Source organism: Peromyscus maniculatus, chromosome 22, assembly GCF_049852395.1.
Source record: "Peromyscus maniculatus bairdii isolate BWxNUB_F1_BW_parent chromosome 22, HU_Pman_BW_mat_3.1, whole genome shotgun sequence".
In the NCBI taxonomy this organism is placed as follows: Eukaryota; Metazoa; Chordata; class Mammalia; order Rodentia; family Cricetidae; genus Peromyscus; species Peromyscus maniculatus.
In genome coordinates, this window is record NC_134873.1 from 42,520,404 (window position 1) to 42,545,158 (window position 24,755).

At 39.7% G+C, this 24,755-nt stretch overlaps 1 protein-coding gene across 4 annotated transcripts in view; it reads right to left on the reverse strand.

Moving 5' to 3' along the window:
- Memo1 (mediator of cell motility 1) overlaps positions 1-24,755 on the reverse strand; it is a 102,058-nt gene that overhangs the window by 28,315 nt on the left and 48,988 nt on the right. For all 4 annotated transcript variants that reach the window (XM_076558679.1, XM_076558682.1, XM_076558681.1 and 1 more), the window contains 4 exons: positions 20,557-20,638; positions 16,946-17,014; positions 6,714-6,826; positions 3,734-3,845 (listed from right to left, as the gene is read on the reverse strand). In XM_076558679.1, coding sequence (XP_076414794.1) covers positions 3,734-3,845; positions 6,714-6,826; positions 16,946-17,014; positions 20,557-20,638 — 376 coding nt within the window. The remainder of the gene's footprint in view (positions 1-3,733; positions 3,846-6,713; positions 6,827-16,945; positions 17,015-20,556; positions 20,639-24,755) is intronic.

Genomic DNA, 24,755 nt, shown 5'->3' on the forward strand with positions numbered 1-24,755 from the left:
TCTGTGAGTTCAAGACCAGCCAGATCTAGAGTGAGTTCCAGGACAGCCAGGGCTGTTACATAGAAACCCTATCTCAAAAATCCAAAAATGAAATAAAATAAACAAGATAACAGAAGTTGGATGATGGTGACACGTGCCTTTAATTCTAGCACTTAGGAGGCAGAGGCAGGGGGATCTCTGTGAGTTCGAGGCCAGCCTGGTCTACAGAGCATGATCCCGGAGAGCCAAGGTTATGCAAAGAAACTTTGTCTTTGTGTGTGTGTGTGTGTGTGTGTGTGTGTGTGTGTGTGTGTGTGTGTGTGTGTGTGTGTATACACACAATAGAATTACAAATAACAGAAAAAATAAAGTAAAATAGAATTATAAATATATTAGTCACTTTTCAAAAAATTATATAATGTTTGTAATAGTAATGGGGAGCAGAGTTAAGTTAAATGTTTAAAAAAATGATTTAGGGACTGAAGAGATGGCTCAGCTGTTGAGATCACTGGCTGCTCTTCCAGAGGACCCGGGTTCAATTCCCAGCACCTACATGACAGCTCACAAGGGTCTATAACGCCAGTTCCAGGCGATCTGACATCTTTATACAGGTATACATGCAGGCAAAACACCAATGCACATAAATAAAAATAAGTAAATCTTTAAAAGACTGATTTAAAAAGTAAACCAGGTGTGGTGGCTCACACCTACAATCCCAACAAGAGGCTGAGGAAGAGGACCATTCTGTGCTACTAGAGTGTAACCCTGTCTCACAAAACAAAGACAAATAACAACACAAGTCACAAGCATCGTGGTTGTCCCTCCTCAGCCTCCCAAATGTTATGATCACAGGCATATGCTGCTACCACAACTGGATACTACTAGCTCTTGTGTAATCACGCGGAGCAAGAAAAATAACATGCATAGAATTCGTGATATGAAAAGCATGATTCTATATTTAAGATAATATATCTATCTATTTTCAATAACTTAATAACTGAAATTATTTGGACCAGGGCTTACACTGGGCACAGGCTATAGATATATATTAGACTAGTTGCTCCAAGCAGAAAACTTACTAGATAGAGAACTACCATAAAAGAAAAACAGAATGATTTCTCATCCAAAGAGTTAGCTTTATCATCTGCAAAAATAACCATTCAAAATGACTCCCACCTCAGGTCCAAAGTCCTTCCCCATCAGACTCCCTTGAATTTAGACTTGTCAACTGCTTTGAGGAGTAGAACATGATGGAAGTAAAGCAGTGCCAGTCCCAGACCTAGGTTTAGTAAGTCCTGGAATCAATCTCAGGTTCACACAACTGCTACCTTCACCTGCCAACTGCAAGTGGTCCAGACTAGCGTGAAGGAGGAGGCCCCAGGGAGAGAGAACCCCTGCAGGGTAATGGCAAGTGGAAGGAGATGAAGACCAAGAGGAGAGCTGCAAAACCTCAGAAGGCACTCAGCACCACAGCTCCAAGACGAGAGGCATTCTGCAGCCTGCAGCCCACACCACGCTGCCTCAGCTGCAAATGGAGCAGACAAGTCATCACCACAACCTCTGACCAAACTAACTCAAAAATAGTAAGAAGACATGAGAGCATGGCTCACTGTGCATACCAGACGTGGAGGAAAACAACCTCCAGCTGGAGGTGGAGTTTAGTGTAAGGAACCTAAACACCTCACACAGGCCTTTGGCACACAGAGTAAAGCGAAGCTGAAAGAACACGGTGACTGTGGAAACTGAAGGAGCAGTGTAACCCCTGCCACAGGAAGCCACAAGTGTAACGTACACTACACACTGGAGAGCGATCCCTAACTGTCACATCAAGTAACCTAGAAGAGTAAAATGCACTGAATGAATCTGTGGATCGGCAGGTTTCCCACCAAAATAATCAAAGTGTTAGTAGCTTTTTTTTTTTTTTTTTAATACACACATACCAGAAGGTGTAAGGGGAAATCATGAGCTTGGTAACCTGTTAAAATTCATAATAAAGGATTTCTGGATTGGCAAAGAACTCGTCACCAGCTTCTTCAGATGGCAGAAGACTATCACAGAAACCATCGTGGGGGCCTCAAGAGATGGTTCAGGGGGCAAAAGTACTCACTGGGCAAGCATGAAAGCCTGAGTCTGAATCCCCAGCACCTAAGTAAAAAAGTCAGGCTTCATGTACTTGTAACCCTAGCATGTATTAGGGGACAGAAACAGGCAAGCCTCCCTAGCCAAAATGATGAGCTTTCAATTCAGTGAGAAAACCTGCCTTAAGGAACTAATAACTAGATGCAGAGAAGAAATACATTTAATATCCTCCCTGACCTCCTCGTGTGCACACATGGTATACACACTTGCACACTCACATGCACTCACCACATATACACAGAAAATAAGGAAAACTGGGGAGAAGAGGAAGAAGGGAAAAGAGGGAAGGGAGGGGAGGCGGACAGGAGGGAGGGATGGAGGGAGAGAGGGAGAGAGGGAAGGAGGGAGGGAGGGAGGAGGGAGGAGGGGAAAGGATAAAGATAAAAGCCAGTATGGGGACAAAGACTAAATCAGAGAACTGGCAGTGACATGAAGCGCAGCTCTGAGCTCCCTTCTTCAGAACTTAGGAACACAGGCTTGCACAGCCCTGCAGGCTAAAGAGCTTCCCTGTCAACCGTACCTTAGGGTCCAAAGGAGAGAAAAGCAGTCTCAAAAGAATCTCAGGTGGCAATTTTTTCTTAATAGAATACAGCTCTTATTTGATATACAAAAAACCTATAAAGTACTTGATCAGTCTGAACTAAAACACTGAGTTAGGCCTCTAGGCTTTCAAACCAATACACGGTGAATGAAAACTCAGGCACAAAACAGGACACCACCACCACCACCACCACCACCCCTTTGTCTGTTTTTGTCCTTTTGCAATCTTCTGGTTTGGAATTGTTTTTAACTTTTTCCCCCACTTTTTGTGGCTAGCAGGGTCTTCTTACTCTACTGCCCACACAGGCCTCAAACAATGATCCTCCTTCCTCAAGCCTTACAAATGCTAGGATTACAGGCTTGCACCATGCCAGCCCTGAAAGTCCATTTCTTAAGGAAAAGTAAAGGAGCCCAAACGACCCAGCTAAACAGTTAAAAACAAATGTGGCACTGAAAACAGAAAATTCTAGAAACAGTTTATGCTTCATTTTACCAAACAAATCAATTACTATGTGTTGGGCAAAAAAGTGGGCACTAAAGCATATATATGGTAGAGAGCAAAACAGATCCTGCCCTTTCCTCCTATTACTTATCATCCAGGGGCACCTTACGATAGGAAGACCTTTAGCAGGTACTACACATCATCATCATCCTCAGTTAAGTGTAAGAATCTCATGTACCTTTACAAAATTCTGAAAAGAGTGACTTTCAAAGCTATTTCTAAATTTAAAGTTTTACAACTACAGCACTGTACTAAAAATAATGATTATTCTAAGATACTGAAATGTCAGTTGGCTACCAAGCAAACCAAGATACATCAACCCAAACACACGTAGGGGTTGTTGTCTTAATTTCCACTTTAAAAAAAATAATCAGATTAATTCATATGTTCAACCTTAATAGACTAGTTAAAAATCAACTTTAGTCGTTATAAAGACACTGCAATCTCCAATTTTATTTCATTTTAATTAAGAAATTTTTAATTTCCTTGCTTTAAAAAATTATCCTAAGCTAAAATAATTCCAAGACATTAAACTCTGTGACTTCTCTAGGAGTTCTTATATTAATCATATACCTTTCCATGGCTTTAGCTGTATAAGGCAAATGCATTTCAATACTGTGTTCATCTTCATCTGTCTGCAGAGACATGCGTTCAAACATTCCTGTCTTCCATAGCTCTCCATAAACTAAAGAAATTTCAAAATATATTAAAACAAATATTAATGCATACATTTATTTTATGAGCTTCCACTCAGCAACACAAAACTATAAGCTATGGCAAGAAACAAAAACACCATATACCCCATTTTTTACTATAAGTGAAAGACACATGGCTAATTTTATTACATAAAATAATGCATGTAAAGACTTACCATTTGGATAGAAACATAGTACATTCTTCATCAGTTCCTTTTAATAATTCTAAAATAAACTCTGGGTCTAGGCTATTCTTTGGATTTTAATCTAAATGTTCTAGCCAAAACAGTTCACTAGAATTTCTACTATAACAGAGAAAAATCACCATCTATTTACATATATTAACAATATAGTTTTTTATGTTTGCTTTGTTTTTTATAATAAATTGTGTAGTTTTATTATTTCACTTCATGTTTCCACCATATCAACATCATAAAATTCTCACTTCCAAATTTTTTCCAAATTTCAAATTTTAACTTATGGCAGAAATCATAAATCCACCACAGTATTATGACAACTTAAAATAATCTAGCTATCTGGATATTTCTGATGAACTATACTTAAACCTGAAGACTGTAAAGCAAGACATGAAATTTAGTATGCCAAACACAATGGAAAAGTAACTTAGAGTCAGGTCTGCAACACACACCAACAACCTCGGGCTAAAGCAGGAGGCTCATGAATTCAAGAGCAGCCTGAGCTACAGAGGTCTGGTTGAGTTTACTTAGCAAAATCCTTAGCAAAAAAAAAAGTAAGAAAAAGAAGAGAAGGGGAGAAGGAAGGGATGAAGAGAAGGAGGGAGAGAAGGAAGGAGGGGGGAAGGAAGGAATGAACGAGAAAGAAGGGAGAAGCGGGAGGAGGGAAAGAGGAACAGAGGAGAAAGAAAAAAAACAAAGGCAAAAAATGGTAGTTAAGACCTCATTTCTACAAAATACCTTTTTAAAAATTATCCATTTCTTTGCTTTGTACCAAATAAGGTTTTTAAAAGTAAAGGGCAGGTGGGCTGGAGAGATGGGGCTGGGAGCTGGCTCAGTAGTTAAAGCACTTGTTCTGGCAGAGAACCAGGGTTCGATTCCCAGAGCCTACACAGTAGCTCACAACCATCTACAGCTCCAGTTCCAAGGAATCCAAAGCCCTCTTCTGACCTCCTCAGCTACCAGGCAGGCACACAGTGCACAGATATGTATGTGAACAAAACACTCATACCCATTAAATCAAATAAATAAATCTAAAAATAAGAAAAAAGCAGTGTGTCCCTTAAGTCATCTCAATCAGGAAGGCAATATTCTATTTTGATTAATAAGATCTATTCAAATAACACTGCTAATATTCTATGAGACAACCTCAAATTATAAAAACCAAAGCCTAAATAAGGCCTAAGTGAGCTAACCATCTTTTACCGATGCTTTTATTTAATGTAAATTGCTATGAACTTTAACAAAACAATAAATAGCATCCCTTATATACTTAAAATATAATATAATGAACTGAGGGATACACTCCCAACTTCATAAAAAGTGGTTATGATGCAGAAAGAAGGAAAATTCAGTGTAAACTGTGGTTAATGAATACAGCAATATTAATTGTTCTACTCTGTATACTGTTTCGTTTTGTTTTTTACATGACATACATTGTATAAGAAACAAGTGAATAAAAGATGACATCTGGGGACTGGGAAGACGACTGCTCACCCTGAATTGGATTCCTAGAATAATACAAAAATACCCGGCATGGTGGTGCACGCTTATGTTTCCATGGAAGGTGAAGACAGGGCTCCTTGGCCAGCCAGCCTAACCTTCTAGGTGAGTACTAGGCCAGCAGAGACACTGTCTCCAAAGAAAAAAGTAGACAGCACAGAAAAAGGAACATACAGTACCCAAACACAAATGTCACACACTCACTCACAGGAGAACGAACGAACACACACACACACACACACACACACACACACACACACACACACACACACACAAATTGTTTTCCCTCTAGAAAGAAAATCAAAACAGACATGGGACCTGGACAGACGTCTTAGCAGGTAAAATGCTTACCAGAAAAGCTTGACAACTGGAGTTGGGACCTGAGAATCCATGTAAAAAGTTGGGCAGGTGTGGTGTTCCATCTGTAACCTCAGTGCACAGAGGCAGAAGGAGATCCCCAGATTTTATATATATATATATATGGCAAGCCAGGCAAGCCAAAATACCAAGTTCTGAACTCAGTCAAAGACACTGCCTCGGTATATCAGGTGGAATGCTCAAGGAAGAGTCCTGACGTTAGTCTCAGGCCTCCACATAGCACACACATGTACCTTTACATAACACAGACACACGCACACGCCTATAAATATGTAAGCCCATATGCATGCATACATACGTATACACACACAAAATAACACGTTAAAACAAAATATATTTAAAGTTTCTGTACCACCTTTCAGTGCCTCAAAACCTATAGAATAATTTTCCCATAAAAAACAATGAGAGGAAATGAAAGTATTATCACCATCATTTAAAGTGAAAAAAAGTGATACACATAAAAATATAGTAAACCTGCCAAGTCTTTTATCAGGTTGTCATGTATACTAATTTCTTGCTTTACAGCGCAATACAAAAAAAGTATTTCTCTAAATATAAATGTAACCACTATGGTATGGGGCCAAGTGCCTTTAACACGTTTTTATTGTTTTGAGGAAAATACTACTTTTTTGTGTCTGACTTATACAGATTAGTTACAACCAAAAACATTTAATTGAGATATTATTTATGATATTTGTGTCTTTCAATGTTTTTAAATTAAACTGCAATCCTTATTCAATGAGCTCTGGCCATGTGAAAACTGCATGATCTCTGTGTACTTACTCTTTTGGTCAATACGCAGGTCATACAGAGGAGTCCTATATACATCCACACTGGAGAGCGCACACCGAGACAGGGGCACATGGTGGGAAGGCCCGAGGATGAAAATTCTCCGGCTGGGAGGTACACAACAGAAACACAGAACAAATGTACTTCTACACACATCTTATCAAAGAAAAGGAAAAGTCACTTTAAATTGTACTTGTTTTTCCATGCTGACTATCTACTTTTACCACATTCTGTCAACAGACAAGCTAAACTATGGTCTCACTAAAATTCATATACTGAAGCTCCAACTTCCCATATCTGACTGCCAATTTGGAGATAAATTTTTCAAGAGCTAGTGAAGTTAGAATGAGGCCCTTATCATGTGACTGATGGACTTATACAGAAAGACTTCATAGCCAGGAGCAGTGTCCCATATAATCCCAGAATTTGGGAACCCTGAGGCAAGGACTGCTGCAAGTTCAAAATCAACCTGGGCTACATAGCAAGTTCTAGCCAGCCAGGATTACAGAACAAGATCCTGGAGTGGGGGTGGGAGGCACACGGGACACAACCATGACACATGACTCCAAGGACATGCCTAACCGTCATGCAGTGGGAGGCCTAGCAACCAAAGAGCCTCAAAGCAAGCCATGACAAAGGGCTCCAGCTTTCCAGGCCACTGCCACTGGCCGGCTCCACCCTTCCAGACCTGTGAGGAAATAAGATTTCTGCAAGCTAAAGCACACAGTCCTTGGAATTCCACAACAGAGCTAGATGGTTTGCTCCTCGGTTTTCATCTGCATTTATGTCCAATAATTGGAAATACCAGCTACAATTTTTATAATAAACATGCTATACATAAATCATTTCTACATGTATAACTAGACACATTTCAAAGAAGACTATCAGTTTAAATATTTCAGCTATGAAAATTTAAAAATTCTAAATTTTTTTTTGAGACAGGGTTTCTCTGTGTAGCTTTGTAGCCTTTCCTGGAACTCACTCTGTATCCCAGGCTGGCCTGGAACTCACAGAGATCCACCTGCCTCTGCCTCCTGAGTGCTAGGATTAAAGACATGCATTACCACTGCCCGGCTAAAAATTCTAAATTTTTAATAAAACTAAATACTGGTACAAATTTCTAAATATCTATGTCAAACAGCATTACAAAGCAGCATTCTGACAACCCTATTTCAACATCACTGGGTTGTTTTTTTTTGGGGGGGGGGTCGAAACAGGATTTCTCTATGTAGCTTTGGAGCCTATCCTGGCTTGCCTCACTATGTAGACCAGGCTAGCCTCGAATTCACAGAATTCACTTGTCTCCCAAGTGCTAGGTAGGATTAAAGATGTGTGCCACCACCGCCGGGTTGGAAATTATTTTTATGGTAACAAAGAAATAGAACATCTTGTTGAAAAGAATTCTATATAATCAACTTTCTCTATTCTCATTCAAACACACAAGTCATCCTCAAATACAAAGAAACTTCATAATGCATTATCTGCACTGTACACTAAAGAAAATAACTGGGCTAATACTAGCTGGCTATAATCTTTACAATCCTTTTGTCTCAGCATCAAAAGTAAAATTAGCTTACTATTATTTCATATCAAACATCCAAATTTGTCCTACAATCTGAATTCTCAAACTATGCATTTTCTGTTTTCTAAAATTCAAATAAACCAATCTTACCATACATTATACAAACATAAGTTATGAATGCAAAACTGTGCAAAAAAAAAGAGACTGGTAATGGGCTTAAGTACTCAGAAAACAATGACCTAGTTCTTCCACCGTCAGATGCTTGGAGGACAAGGACTGTGTGCTGTAGCAATACACTCTGACAAAAGTCTATTACTGCACCAAGGGTGACAGCACTCACCTACATCCCAACACTTACGGACCTAGGATGATCAAGAATTCAAAGCTAGCATGGTCTACAAAGATCAGACCCTATCTCTAATCCTAGCACACAGGAGGCAAAGCATAGGCAGGCCTGGTATGCAAGATGAGATGATGTCCACGAATGAATGAATGAATGAATGAATGAATGAATGAATGAAAGAAAGAAAGAAAGAAAGAAAGAATGAGTGAATGAACCAATGAACCAACCAACCAACCAACCAACCAACCAAAATCTATTACTAAGGTAAGAAAATTAATTTTCTTTCTTTTCTTTTACTTTTTTTTCTTTTTTGAAGACATGTCCCTCTAGGTTGGGGAAGGAAGGGATAAGGAAGTTTTGGATTGTTATTCTTAGAGTCCCCAAATTGGATGAGATCACACAACACAGGAAACTATTTTATCCTTAGGCTAATGTGGGTCAGAAATAATCTTTTCTTCTACCCTTTCTCTTCTACATCTCTTTTTATAGATTTTATTTATGTATTTTATGTATATGAGTGCTATGTCTACATGTCTGTCTATACACCCGCAGAGGGCACAGGATCCCATTATAGATGGTTGTGGACACTGTATGGTGCCGGGAATTGACCTCAGGACCTCTGGAAGAGCAGCCATCTTTCCAGCCCCTCTTCTCCATTTTCTTAGCACTACAATCCATATTTGTTTTTTGTTTTGTTTGTTTGTCTGTTTTTCGAGACAGGGTTTCTCTATGTAATCTTGGTGCCTGTCCTGGATCTCACTCTGTAGACCAGTCTGGGCTCGAACTCACAGAGATCTTCCTGGCTCTGCCTCCCAAGAGCTGGGATTAAAGGTGTGTGCCACCGCTGCCCTGCGCAATCCACATTTGTATCATCACATGTATCATCAGCAACATGGAGAAGGGTCTAATTCAGATTATTAAATGAACAAAACCAAAAGATACCATTTTGCTCTATTACAGCAGTATATAAATATTAATTAATTCTTTGATTAATGTCTAATGTGAAATATGTATAAAATGGTAACCTTGGGAATGTTTAAGTCACTTGATTAATGCCTGGAACTAAGAATCAATGACACTTTTCCAGGCACAGCAGAGCATGTCTGTAGTCTACATACCCAGAAGGTTGATTATCAGTTGAGCTCAAGAGCAGAAGGCAACATAGTAAGACTCCACTTACAAAAGAAAAAGGAAGAGAAGGAGCGGATTAGGCAGGGAAGGAAAGGGAAAACTCAATACAAAAGCGTGTGGCTCTGGTTGAAGAATCTGTTTCTATGAGAAAAAAAGCTTTGGGGAAACTCTGAGGTATATAGTTAAAATATAAATGATACTTTTAAAATGTCAGGTGTGGTGGCACACACCTTTAAATCTCAGCACTCAGGAAGCAAGGCAAGCATATCAGGCCAGCCTGATCTCCACATTGAGTTCCAGGACAGCCAGGGCTACAAAGTAAAGTCCTATCTTGACAACAGCAGCGACCACACGTCAATCTGAAGGCATATATTAATCTACTAGGTCACAGTGAACGCTGCTCCAGTACAGTGGTGGTCTAGGTCACAGTGAGCGCTGCTCCAGTACAGTGGTGGTCTAGGTCACAGTGAGCGCTGCTCCAGTACAGTGGTGGTCTAAATCACAGTGAGCGCTGCTCCAGTACAGTGGTGGTCTAGGTCACAGTGAGCGCTGCTCCAGTACAGTGGTGGTCTAGGTCACAGTGAGCGCTGCTCCAGTACAGTGGTGGTCTAGATCACAGTGAGCGCTGCTCCAGTACAGTGGTGGTCTAGGTCACAGTGAGTGCTGTTCCAGTACAGTGGTGGTCTAGGTCACAGTGAGCGCTGCTCCAGTACAGTGGTGGTCTAGGTCACAGTGAGCGCTGCTCCAGTACAGTGGTGGTCTAGGTCACAGTGAGCGCTGCTCCAGTACAGTGGTGGTCTAGATCACAGTGAGCGCTGCTCCAGTACAGTGGTGGTCTAGGTCACAGTGAGCTCTGCTCCAGTACAGTGGTGGTCTAGGTCACAGTGAGCGCTGCTCCAGTACAGTGGTGGTCTAGGTCACAGTGAGCTCTGCTCCAGTACAGTGGTGGTCTAGGTCACAGTGAGCGCTGCTCCAGTACAGTGGTGGTCTAGGTCACAGTGAGCGCTGCTCCAGTACAGTGGTGGTCTAGATCACAGTGAGTGCTGCTCCAGTACAGTGGTGGTCTTCGGGAGTCCAACGCCTTCAGCGGAGGCCTGGATGCTTTCTTTGCTCACCTGTTGTCAAGCCAGCCTATACAAAAGAGTCCCTACCAACCGGAATTAGCCAGATGTTTTCCCAATACATTCTTTCTAGTTTGGTAAAAACTTACCCACAATCAACCTAGTGCAGTTCTAAAACTGATTTACAAGAAAGAAACAAGGGAAAAAACTGAGCCATCAGTACAAAAATCCTTAAAACTGACACACGTGAAACACAGAAGGGTAGACATTACTGCAACAGTTAAGGGGGCATATTAAGGAAATAGTGACCTCAAAATAGGCTTCTGTGTTAGCTAAAGTGCTAACACAAGAAAATTAACAAGGCACATTGAATTTCATGTGTTTCCTCCTCCTTTCTTTGCTAGACCCATAAACAGCACAGCCACTGCAATAGTTTGGAGGGAAATAAGTCAGCAAGCCTATGTCCCTTTCCTTTAATTAACTGCAAGTTGTTTTGCCTTTAAAGAAATAACCTCAGTATTAGTATTCTGGCTATTACTAGATCAGAAAAAGAAACTCTTAGTACTAAATAGCAGAGTGATGGTAGAGGCTCACATTTTCCTAAAATATAGTCCACACACTACAGCGCCTGAGAATTCACCTCTGTGAAATTACTATAATGAATATGGTATATGAGCACTTGCTCTCATATTTTTTCAACTACCTATTCCAACTAATGGAATGTAATTTTTTTTTTTTTTTTTGGTTTTTCGAGACAGGGTTTCTCTGCGTAGCTTTGCGCCTTTCCTGGAGCTCACTTGGTAGCCCAGACTGGCCTCGAACTCACAGAGATCCGCCTGGCTCTGCCTCCCGAGTGCTGGGATTAAAGGCGTGCGCCACCACCGCCCGGCGGAATGTAATTTTTTAAAGATGTTTCACAGGGAGGAAAAATATTTTAACTAAAGACTAAAACTGTCATTAGTCTTTTACTTTTTGTCCTGCAAAGTTTTTTGAAAAATATAAATTAAATTCAAATTTCTGCCTAACTGCCTGTTAAATTTCAGATTTTAGTTGTTAGTTTTGTTAGCAGCCAATATGAAAAGTAATTTAATGAAATGTCCCATTTTTTACATTTTCTGACAGCCCAAAATAATCTTTTGAAACACAAATCTGATCATTTTGCTTACTCTTGCCCTTTTTTTCCCCCTTGGTTTTTCAAGACAGGGTTTCTCTGTGTAGTCCTAGCTGTTCTGGATCTCACGCTGTAGACCAGGCTGGCCTGGAACTCACAGAGATCCGCCTGCCTCGGCCTCCCAAGGGCTGGGATTAAAGCCCTCTCTGAGCTGGGCAGTGGTGGTGCACACCTTTAATCCCAGCACTCGGAAGCAGAAGAATGCAGGTATCTCTGACTTTGAGGCAAGCCTGGTCTACAGGACAGCCAGGGCTACAACAGACAAACCCTGTCTCAAAAAACAAAAGCAAACAAACAAAACTCTTTCCCGGCTTTTCATGGTTATGAAGTCAAGTAAAACCCTTAAAAAGTGGGAGTTTGTGGGCTGTTTTCCCCCCTAGTGTATGTGTATGGTTGGGGTGGGGGTGTTTAGAGGCATAGATGCAGAATGGGGACACATGCAGAAATCAGAGTTTGACAACAGGTGTCTTCCACAGTAGCGCTCCACTTTATATTTGAGACAAGGTCTCCAGCAGAAACTAGAGCTCACTGTTTCAGCTGTCTCTGTACCACCGACCCTCCCAACTCCACGCCCTAGGGTTTCAGAGGCACACCACCACACTGATTTTATAGGAATGCTAGGGATCAGAACTCAATTCTTCATGCCTGTGCAACAAACACTACCACTAAGTCCTCTGCCTGTCCCTAAAATGGATTTTAAAAGGCTCAAGTGACCTAGCAATTTCTTGTACTCCTTTCGCACCCCCTTGATTGTTAACATTTTATGAATACACTAGTCCTACAGGCCCTGGATGAACTAACAAGTTTAATTACACTTTGTCATTCCCTTTGGTTGGTTGGTTGAATTTAAACACCAATTCCTCAGTGAAACTTTCCCAATTGGCCTTTCCCATGCCTGAAATCCAATCACCCTTTGAAGGTCTATCATATCAGTTGTCACAGTGTGATCTGTACACTCTTAACAACATTCAAGACCCTGTAAAGGAGTATGCAATTCAAACTCATCCCGAAGAGTGAAAAGGAAGGTCCCTGCTTTCTTCTCTGCTGATATGCACCTAAGCTGCAGAAAAAAGAGTAAGTCAAACTGTCGGCATGACCTCCAGGGCAGAAAAACCAACACGCATCAGGAGTCCTCCACTGCTACACTGGTTTTGGTTGTTGTCTTTTAAGGCAAATTTCATCAGAATTCTTGACCCTTGTGAATACATCTTAACATTGCATGACAAAACATATTCAAACATGGGGATAAATGCATAAAGCACTTCTGCAGATGAACACTGTATCTCAGGGAAAATACCTATGTATTATGAGCTGAAAGCTGAACTAGACACATTTTTCATGGAATTTTCACTTAAAAAACCAATAGTAGGCATTTGGTAGAATTTTTCTCCAAAATAAACAAAATAAGCTGCCATTTCAAGCAAAACAATTGACATATTTGTTGTACAGAATAAAACTGAAGCTTTCAAGTGAAAATTAAGTCCAATATATTTCAGATGGTGGTATGAACAAACGCAATTTTTAAAACTGTATAACGAAACATCATTTGAAAGATCTGCACTGACCCTCAAGCCACTCTTTTTATTATGTTCTAGTTTAGTGTTAAAGGAAACATTTCCAGTGAATGGGAAAGGTGGTGGATCTGCTCCTCCCTTTGAAACTATGTGCCGGTGTGAGAAGATGGATGAGAACAAACTGAATGCGGAGGCAGACATGAGCACAGAGGTGGCTTCTAGTTAAATGATACATGAAGCCAGCGTCTGACAAGGGAGCACACACTGTAATCCCAGCACTTCAGAGGCCGAGGCAGAAAGACTGCTGTAAACTCAAGGCCAGTCCAGGCTGCAAAGCCAGATTCTTGTCTCAAATATAAAAATGTACAGCAGATTTATATATAATAAACATAAAAATATATTAATACATTTATACATTATAATATATACATGATATAAAATTGTGTGTGTGTGTGTATATATATATATATATATATATATATATATATATATATATATATATATGTTTTGTTTTTTGAGACAGCGTCTCTCTATGTAACCCTGGCTTTCCTGAAGCTGACTATATAGACCAGGATGCCCTGGAACTCATAGAGATCCTCTTGCCTCTGCCTTCCCAGTGCTAGGATTAATGGTATGTGCCACCAAGCCTGGCTATAGTTTGTAATTGAAATGTAAAAGTGTAGTAGATTATTATTTTAAGGTGTGTTATTTCTGTTTCTGCTGCATTTGTTTAACTCTGTGAAGCTGTGTTACTGTGCCTGTGTACAACACCTGATGGTCTAATAAAGAGCTGAACGGCCAATAGTGAAGCAGGAGAAAGGATAGGCGGGGCTGGCGGGCAGAAAGAAAATATAGAAGGAGAAATCTGGGAGAAGAGTTGAAAGAGCCAGAGAAGGAGGAGGACTCCAGGATCCAGCCACCCAGCTACACAACCAGCAGAGGAGTAAGGTTTACAGAAGTAAGAGAACAGGAAAAGCCCAGAGGCAAAAGGTAGATGGGGTAAGTTAAGGAAAGCTGGCAAGAAACAAGCCAAACTAAGGCCAGGCATTCATAAGTAATAATAAGCCTCCATGTGTGACTTATTTGGGAGCTCGGTGGAGGGAGCTGGGTGGCGGGCCCCTCAAAAGAGACAAAAAAGAAGAGCAAAAACAACTAATAACATAAAGAGCAATGCCTCTATCCTACTATCCTTCACTATGATATGAGGAAATGTACTTGTTTCATTTAGTTCATGGTATTTGGGGACAATAGTAGAGGGCTTTCTTAGCAAGTATGAGATCCTGGATTTGATTTGCATCATTACACGAAAGTCACTTTCATTAATATCTAATTTTTATTATTTTGATAAATAGTTTTAATTTTTTCTTCTAATTTCTTCTTTAACTTTCTTATGTGTATGATTATTTTGTCTGCGTGTATGTATGTTCACTACCTGCATGCCTGGTGCCCTTGGGGGTCACAAGAGGGCATCTGAGGTCAGGAGGGCACCAAATGCCTTGGGACTGGAGTTACAGTCAGTTGTGAGCTGCCAAGCAGGAACTGAACTCGGGTCCTCCACAAGAGCAGCCAGTGCTCTAACTGCTGAGCCATCTCTCCAACCCTTACAAATATTTCTGTACTTGGAAAGTTTTTTATTTTTCACCATGAAAGTGGTTGACAATTCTTTTTTAAATTAAATAATATTGTAAAGTGTTAACTTTTAATTCTAGCACATTAAGATATTTTTAAGTTTTTTCATGTACTATATTCTGATCATGCTCCTTCCTCTCCCCAATCCCTCCCAGATGCTCCCCACTTCTCTACCCACCCAGCTTTACGTTCTTTCTCTTGAAAAAAGAAAAGAAAGATACCAACAAAACACAGAAATAAAAGCCAAAATAGGCAAAAGACCAATACAATAGTCATGTCCATTATTTTTAATATTTTGTAAATTCATTTGAGAATTTCATTCATTTTGATTATAGTCACATCATCACCATTACTCCCCAATTTGTCCATTCTTTATATAAAAAGGGTCAAACATACACTATCCTGAGGAGCATTATAATATTATAAGCATTTAATGGTTTCTGGGGAAGAGGGAGTCATCATCCTCAGTGATCTGATCACTGTTAAATTACCATGCACCAATTAAGGAAAACTGCACTCACACTCATGCAAGCAGCCCTAGGTAAGCTCAGTCAGTTAATTAAAAGAAGGGGCTTCGTGGGATGGGGTAAGAGTACAAAATAGGGAGTGAATACAAAAGACTTCATCTATATGTGTAATATTACCAAAGAATTAAAAATTAAAGGAAAACACATACAATATATCATCATCCATAAATAATTATGGATTTTAAAAATACTGATATGAAAAATCTTGCTTAATATAGTACATACTTTCTTCTCAATTCTGCACAAGTTTATATCCTCCTTTTAGTCTATAATGTAATACCTTCTAAAATTACAATGCCTCATAGTGTATTCCATCATTTTATTTACTAATGGTCTCACAATGTAGCTCCAGTGGCCCCAAACTTGTTGTCTCTTAGCTCAGCCTCCTCACTGCTGAGATTTCAGGTGTGCATCACCATGTCTGGCAATCATCATTTTTAATATCTATAAAATATTATGCTACTTAAGCTGTCATTTTTATTTAATTCACTATTCAATGTTGGATATTAAAACATAACGCTATTGTCGTAATCTTAATGGACTTAACTTTTTATGTTTTAGGACTCATTAAGACAGAGTCTTAGAACTTACTTGAAATTTAAGCCACCAGTTATCTATTTGATTACTATTCAGCATATATTGATCATTACAATAATCTGATTTCTAAAATGCTAATATACACTCTACTATCAGTTACACTTGTCCTCCTCCTCCTCCTCCCTTTGTCCTGTACTCTCGGCTTTTCCCTCACCCTTTCCTTGCTCCTTTGACTCTAACTTCCCACCAATGTGCTTACGGCCCACTTCGTACATCCCCCAGAATAGACTATACTGAGTTACAGACTCCTAAACCAAACCAACTCTGAGGCATGCTTCTAGCATATAACATCATCAATAAAAATTCTGCCAAACAGAAAAGTTTAGAACAAGGTATTATTTAAAATAACCTTGATTATGGCTGACTCTCAGACAGAGGTCAAATAAAAAAAATCTTCTAGAATCTTTTCAATTTAATGTCTTTTTACTGTTATAAAATTTTTACTTTTAGTAATTACAAAGGAAACTTCATCTTTATTTAAAATGTTCACATCTGGGTTTTTAAATGAACACTAAAACATAAATATTTAACTTGTAGTTTCAGAATGAAACATTTGACAACTAAAGACAAAGTAAAAAGTAAATGCTCGAAAAAAGGTATTAAGATATTTCCTAACCAACACATGGTATGACAGAATTCCCAAAAAGCTCAAAAAGAATGAAATATGACTTCTATGACAAAGCAACCATTATGGCATTCCCAAGCTGTTCCTAATTAACTGCATTACTTACGTAATAGATGGATCCACTTGTTTGTAAGCATGGGCAGCACAAGAGCCACAGTATGTGTATCCTGCATGGCTACAAACAAAACAGTTTTTAATTTAATCTCCACGTTCAAAATCAAGATAGTCTAAAGAAAATAAAAGTTACAGAAAGAAATGTAAAAACTATGATATATGCAACAGAATTGAATATACAGATTAAAAAGCAATATAATTAATGATGCAACTTCTAGACGACAACGGAAAACATGTAGTTGTTTCATACTATATTCCAATTATAAACTTCCAAAAACATTTTAGGTGTCAGTTATGTAGCTGAGTGGTAGAGTACCTGCTTAACATGTTTAACGTCTTGGGTTTAACCTCCAGCACCAATCTGGAGTAGAGGGAAAGGGGACCAAGAGACAGTTTGGTTTTGGGTGAAGATATTCAAGGCTTACTCTGAGCTGCTCATTTCTGATAATCCTCTGTAGTGAAATTAGCAGACTATTATACAACAGCACCAAAGCAAATACCCTGCAGGGATTGTGCTCCCCTCCACCTTTAGCAGTAAAGAAGCTGACTGGGCTTCTCTGTATCATGCCTCTCATGTTCTCTCCATCATCCTTCTCTGTTCACCCTCTGGCTTCAGTATTCAGTCAATTCTCTTATCACCCACAGAACAGCTTTGTTCTCTAATCATTTTTCTCTCCTGAATCATTCCTGCTACATGAGTCTAGACTTACTTCTTTTAGACAGTACAGAAGGGCAAGAGTGACTCTAGCCAGCCGAAGCATGCAAACATGACTCTGGCAGGCCTTGCCCTTCTCCCCTATACCTAAAAAATCTGTTAGATTACATTCCTAAAGCTAGCCACCAAGGTCTACCTTGAGGCTGACTACCAAGGTCCAGCTATCAAAGTATTAAAGTCCAGCAATCAAAAGCCCCCTTTGGCTCACCTACTTAACATGACCAATTAAAATTAAACACCTCATCTTTACACCAGGTTTTCCCTCGTACCTTTATAAACCACCATTTACCTATGGGCCATTGTCTGTTTCCTCTCTTTCCAGAGGCAGCCCTTTGTTTCCCCACTCCCACCTCCCAGGACAAATATCCCTTTCCCCTCTCCCCTATTCCCTTCCCTTTCTCCCTTGTCCTCTGTCACATGTCTGTCTCTTATTCCTTGCCCTTTGTCCCTCCTTTGTGCTGAGAAGTGTCCTGAGCCAATACCAAGCCCCTTTCAGATACATCACTGGTAGACAGTATACAGCCATGGGGTAAATGTTTTAACAACTGACTCTGAAGGAAATAAAAATTACACATTCATCTGTACATAAATTTTTATACAATGCTCCTGAGATTTAACAATTTATGAATAATGATTTAAAATATGCAATACTCTGATAAATTTCATATAGCCTGTTGATTTATGTTCTGTGATATTACTTGCTTAACTCCTATAAACAAGCTATGGCTGCAGTAATAAAGAATAGATGACTGGGTGTGCTGGCACAAGCCATGAGTCCAAGCACTGCAGAGGCAAAGGCAAGCAGATCTGGGTCACCCTGGTTATACAGTGAGTTCCAAGCTAGCCAGGACTACACAGTGAGATCCTGCCTCAAACACACACACACACACACACACACACACACACACACACACACACACACACACACACACAAAGAATGGAACAAACCCAGTAGTTCCACATCTGGTGAAACCAATATATCGCAAGAAATGTCTATTTTCACTGCAGCACTATTCACAAAACCAAAGGAAGTTCTGTAATCAACCTAAGTGTCAATCAACAGATGAATCTATAAAGAAAACGTAGTACACAGATATATAATACCTTAAAGGAAAAAAGTCACAAGGACTAGGGAGATGGCTCAGTGGGTAAAACTGTGTGTCAAACGATAAGGACCTGAATTGAATCCCAATCCCCAGAACCTGTGCAAAGCCAGATACAGTGGCACACATAATCCTGGTAGTCCTCAAGCAAGTTTGGAAGTGGAGACAGAAGAATCCCCAGGAGCTCCAGAACCAGTCACTCAAGTGTAAGCAGCAGCAGCAGAAAAGAGAGAGAGAGAGAGAGAGAGAGAGAGAGAGAGAGAGAGAGAGAGAGAGAGAGAGAGAGAGAGAGAGAGAGAGAGAGACCGAGACCCTGTCTCAAACAAGCAGAGGGCAAAGACCAGCCCCCATCAAACTGGCTAGTAGGCATGTCTATGAGGCAGTTTCTTTGTCAATGTCTGACATGGAAGGGTTCCTAGGTTGTGTAAGAGCGCAAGCTGGTAAGCAGCATTCATGATTTTTACACTTCAGCTCCTGCCTTAAGTTCCTGCCCTGACTCAGTAACGGACTTTGATAATGCAAAACAAAATAAACCTTTTCCTCTCCAAGTTGTTTTTGGCCACTGTTTTATCATAGCAACAAAAAAAGAAAAAAAGAAAAAGAAAAAAAAAACCAGGGTACCATCCCACAACATACATGGGTTTTTCTGAAACCACAGAACTCACAGATTGCAGAAGTATAGTTAAGGGGAAACAATAACAAAAGGGGAGTATGGTACCTATGCCTCAGTCAAAGGACTATGTGATGAATAGCTACAGTTGAATACTTTGTTTCAGCTTCACTCTAGGCTAGATATTAAATGTTACCACTACAGATGTCCAATGTTTCAAGTGATAGATGGACTGACCGGCTTGGTCATCTCAGGTTGCATTCCTAACTGTAACATCATTCTGCATCCCACCCACAAATATGTATCATTTGTCAACTTCAAACTTTAAAGTGCATGGTACAATGAAGACATATGCATGAAGTTCAGTTGTTATGAACAATTGTACTCAGTTTGATGATCAGATAATAGTTTTCCCATACTATATAAAAACTTTGCTGAAGGCTAGAAATGTGGTTAAGAGAGCTTATTCTTCTAGAGGATTGGAATCTGGTTCTCAGCGCCCACATGTTGGCTAACAACTACCACCAGTACCTAGTTACTGGGGGTCCAATACCCTCTTCTGAACTCCGAGAACATGGGTTTGACCCCAGCAACTCATTTTTTAAAAAATGAAAATAAAAAATGTCTACAGGGAGGTATCAATTAATATTGTATAAAGTAAAGATCAAGAGATTAAGAAACTTGCATGCTATAGCTTTTTAAGTGGTAGAGTCTCACATCAAGTCATAAATGGGTATCTTACAAAGTATTTGGCATATAAAATGCTTATCAATATCATCCAAACATTAACCTAGGTTCTTTGTGTGTATGTGGGGGCTGAGTGTATGTATATGCACACGCATGTGGAGACCAAAGGTTGAGTATCTACCTCAATCACTACCAGTTTTTTGTAAGATATTTGTTCATTTTATTTTATGTGTGTGTATGTATATATGCCTACTTGAGTGTGTGCAGATGCTCACAAAGACCATAAAAGGGTGTTGGATCTCCTGGAATTGAAGTCAGAGGCAATTGTAAGCTTCCCAACACAGGTGCTGAGAACCAAACAGAACCTCTGCAAGAAAAGTAAGCAGTCCTAACACAGAACCATCTCTACAGCCCAACATTTGGTTTTTTAACTTTTAGTCCAATATACACTCATTTTTATCAATAATCAAAAGACCTCTAAAACTTACGGTGCAATAATGGCTCTAGCAGGTCTTTTCGTAGACTGTACTTGTGAAAGCCAACCTTCTAGCTGGGCATTCAGCTGAGGTCCTATGAAAAGACAAATGAAAAGGAGAGTCAGCAAAGCAATGTATTACAGATAACCAGCCTTGTTGCGATGTCTTCACTGAACCTCCATAGTATTAAAGTAACTTATTGGGCAACAGAAACATCAGTCTGGATGTTTAAAGTCTCAATTTATCAAGTCATAGGTCCCTACCAAACCATATGACAGGGCTGAATATTGACAGAAGTAAAATTTTATCCACCTACTTCTTAAAAGTATCTTCATATAGATCAACCATTTACAATTTGAGGTGACATTTAAACAAAATACAACAGGAAGTACAATACTCTTAATTAAATGAAGAGTGTAAATAAGTGAATTTGTTTTTTCACAGCACAAACTATGACTTTACTTGATCACTGAAATGACATCCATGTAGTTGAAAACTCCCACACTCAATGATCTACCTCTTCCATTCCACCACCTTGCTCCCCTATCAATAACTAATAACTTCATCACCTCAAAAATTTCAGTTGCCAACAACTCACGCTCTTCACTTCCTATCTTTCCAGGTTACTACTCTAGGGATCCACTGCCTTCAACAGATCAAGACTTTCTCAAGTCTTTCATCCTCTCTTTGTTCACTTCTTGCCTTGTCCAAAGTGAAACAGCCATTATTACCCCTTTAATATGAGAATACGAATATAAATAATATGAATATATCAGTCAAAACATACTTGTTAAAGTCAACTTCCACTTAACACAGTATCTGTACCTGAACTGAGTGAAGCTGGAGAGACAAGTGCTTCCCATACACATGTGGGGACCGAAGCACCAATCCCCGAATCCATTAAGACAGCAGCAGTGGAATGTGCCTGAAATCCCAAAGCTCCCACTGAAAGCTAGGACGTAGAGACAGAAGAATTCTCTCCCTTTTCAACAAACTGCCCTCGCTCCTGTCAAAAGCCACACACACTAAAGCACACTGAACCCCACTATGATTTTCTTACTCAAAAACTCTGCTCCCAATTGTGTCTAATCTCCTGCATCAACCTTGTCCCTTTTGGATTTCACTCTCACCACTTAAATCTAAGCATACCACTGATTAATTTTTTCTTCTAATAAAACCCATTTCTCTGTGCCACTTCTGCAGCAACTATGAATGGATATCCTTATTTCCTTCCCACACCATCTATCCATTCTCTTTCAAGTGGTTTTTTTTTTTTATTTATTTTTTCTTATAGATTCATTTTCTTCTAAGCATGTTTTGTTTGCATGTATGTATGTCTGGGGCCCACAGAAGTGAGAAGAGGGCATGGATCCCCTGGCACTGGAGTTACAGATGGTTATGTGCCACCATGTAGGCGCTGGGAATCAAACCCAGGTGCTCTGCAAGAGCACCAAGTACTCGTAACCTCTGAATAATCTCTCCAGCCTCTTTTTAAACTTTTGAAAAGCCCTGTCTTGCATATGCTAGATCTGTATTCTAGATCACGCAATAGCGACAAAAGAACTGAGTTTTCTTGTCAGACACGTTATTAATACTCAAAGAACAACTTCTGTCTGTCTTTAGAAGACGAATCAACTTCAACACCAATCCTATTACACTGGAGCATGCTACTGGCTTAAAGTACCTTGTTATTTAGATGTTCTAACATTAAAGCTAGTCAATTAACCAAACACACAGAATCCTAATTCTTCTTCCTGAAATCATCCAGAGATGGCCCACACACCAGAATCACCTGACTTGTTCACTTCAAAAAAATCTGTTGGTATTGCCAGAGTTAAGTTGGCATGACCTCTGGGGATGGTGCTAAAAATTTTTAACAAGCTCTCCACGTGACTCTAATCATAGACACTGAAATGTGAAGCATTCTGCCAATAAGGGGCTTATGTACACATGCTATAATGATTTCATTGGCAAACCACATATCTGAATAGTTTATGACTGAAGTTTTTCATTGTAAATCATAAACTAAAAATAAATGAGCACATCAAATTTACCTCCAAACTATGTTGAAGTCTGAAGTGACCTACACATTTCTCAAAATTTACATGTTCACTTTTTCTTTTTCTTTCTTTCTGAGACAGAGTCTCACTATATACCCCTGGCTGGCCTGTTTTTAAAAAATTAAGTAAAATAGTAATAATTAATAATAATAATAGGAAGAGAAGGAGGAGGAAAAAAGAACAACAACAACAGTGGACAATGGAACGTGGTCCAGAAATGGAGTGGCAGAAATTCTCAATGCTTGTGAGAACATGCCAAGAAAACAAGAGTCATGTGACCTCAGTTTCTTCAGAACACAGAATTGTTCTTGGAATATGTTTTCGTGCTCCTCCCAGGGATAGCAGACAGAAGTGAGTTCACTTCACTTACTCAGTATTGCTTGCTGCTGTTATATAATTAAATGTTTAAACTATCCTTTATATGCTTTTATGGAAAAACACTGTCCTTGTGATTATATACAGTTTTAACTCATGAGAACTTCACTCAGGTGTTTTGTTTTGTTTTGTTTTTTTCCTGATGCTCTGAATAAAGTTGGCACTGTGTGAGCCTTTAATCTGCCTCATTTATCAGCTCCATTCTCCCAGGTCCCACAGCATCTAGAACGCTGACAGAATACTAGTTATAAACAATGATGTTGTAGTCATTATCCATGGGAAGTTTGTTCTAAATGAAGACTTTGGGACTGGAGCAATGGCTCAGTGGTTAAGAGCACTGGCTGCTCTTCCGGAAGACCTGGATTTGGTTCCCAACACCTACATGGAAGCTAACAACTGTCTCGTAGTATCAGCCCCGAGGGTCCAACACCTCTTCCAGTTTCCATGGTGCTGCACTCACATAGTGCATAGGCCATAAGCAGATAAAACATCAATACACAGAAAACAAAAAATAAATTTTAAAAAATGAAAGAAAAAATATGGTGCCGGGATGATGGTGGTACAGGACTTGGGAGCCAGAGGCAGGTAGATCTCTGAGTTCAAGGCCAGCTTGGTCTACAAAGCAAGTTCCAAGAAAGCCAGAATTCTTACATAGAGAAACCCTGTCTCAAAAAAACAAAAATTAGGCCGGGCGGTGGTGGCGCACGCCTTTAATCCCAGCACTCGGGAGGCAGAGGCAGGCGGATCTCTGTGAGTTCGAGGCCAGCCTGGGCTACCAAGTGAGTCCCAGGAAAGGCGCAAAGCTACACAGAGAAACCCTGTCTCGAAAAGCCCAAAAAAAAAAAAAATAAATAAATAAATAAAATAAAATAAAATACTGATTTGAGACAAAATAAATTATAGTACATAATACTGGATGATGTTCAGGTGGTAAAAAGTAAGACTCTTTGGGGCAGGAAAAGGACTTGAGAATGAATCACAGATTGGAGTCATTTAAGGTGGGGTACAGTCAAGAGAATGGTTAAGTGGGGGATGGACAGATGATGGCGGTACAAATGTTAAAACAGATCAAGAAGTTGGCATTGTAGCATGTGTCTAAAATCCCAGTACAAAGGCCAAACAGAAGAATTATGGATTCAAGGCCAGCTTAGAGCACATAGACAGGGAAAGGGAGGAAGAAGAGGGGGAGGGAGGGAGATGAAAGTATATAATAAGATCGACACCTGGGCACAGAGCCAAGAAGATGTGCCAACCAGAGAGGAAAACGATGGAGGAGACTTGAGCGGAAGAAAGTAGGTCCAGAAATCCTTGTTCAAAGCCTTATAAAATTAGCATATAAAAAAGCAAAAAAAAAAAAAAAAAAAAAAAAAACCAAGTAGGCAAAGAAACAAGCTGGAAACCAACCTCAGACAGAGAGGATGACTAAAATTGCCAGTGATACAGATGAGAGAAATTCCAGTGTGTTCAAGGATGACCTTGATACACCCTTGAGTAGACAGTAGTGAGGCATGCGTGAAGTTAATACAGAACCACAGATAACACATGCACAGGGAAGCCTGAGCTATACTACCAAGCCAAAAGCCCCGCCTGAACTAATATAAAAACACCAACTCCTTGTACTCTGGCGCCCTTTGAGCTGCTGAAATCTATCCTTGGTTTAACACACTCCCTCCTCCATAGTAGGCTATCTGCTCTATTCTGTTCACAAACAAAAGAAACTGGAACTCCTCTAGAAATTCCTATCTAGATTATCAGCTGATATAAAAAAGCAGCAAT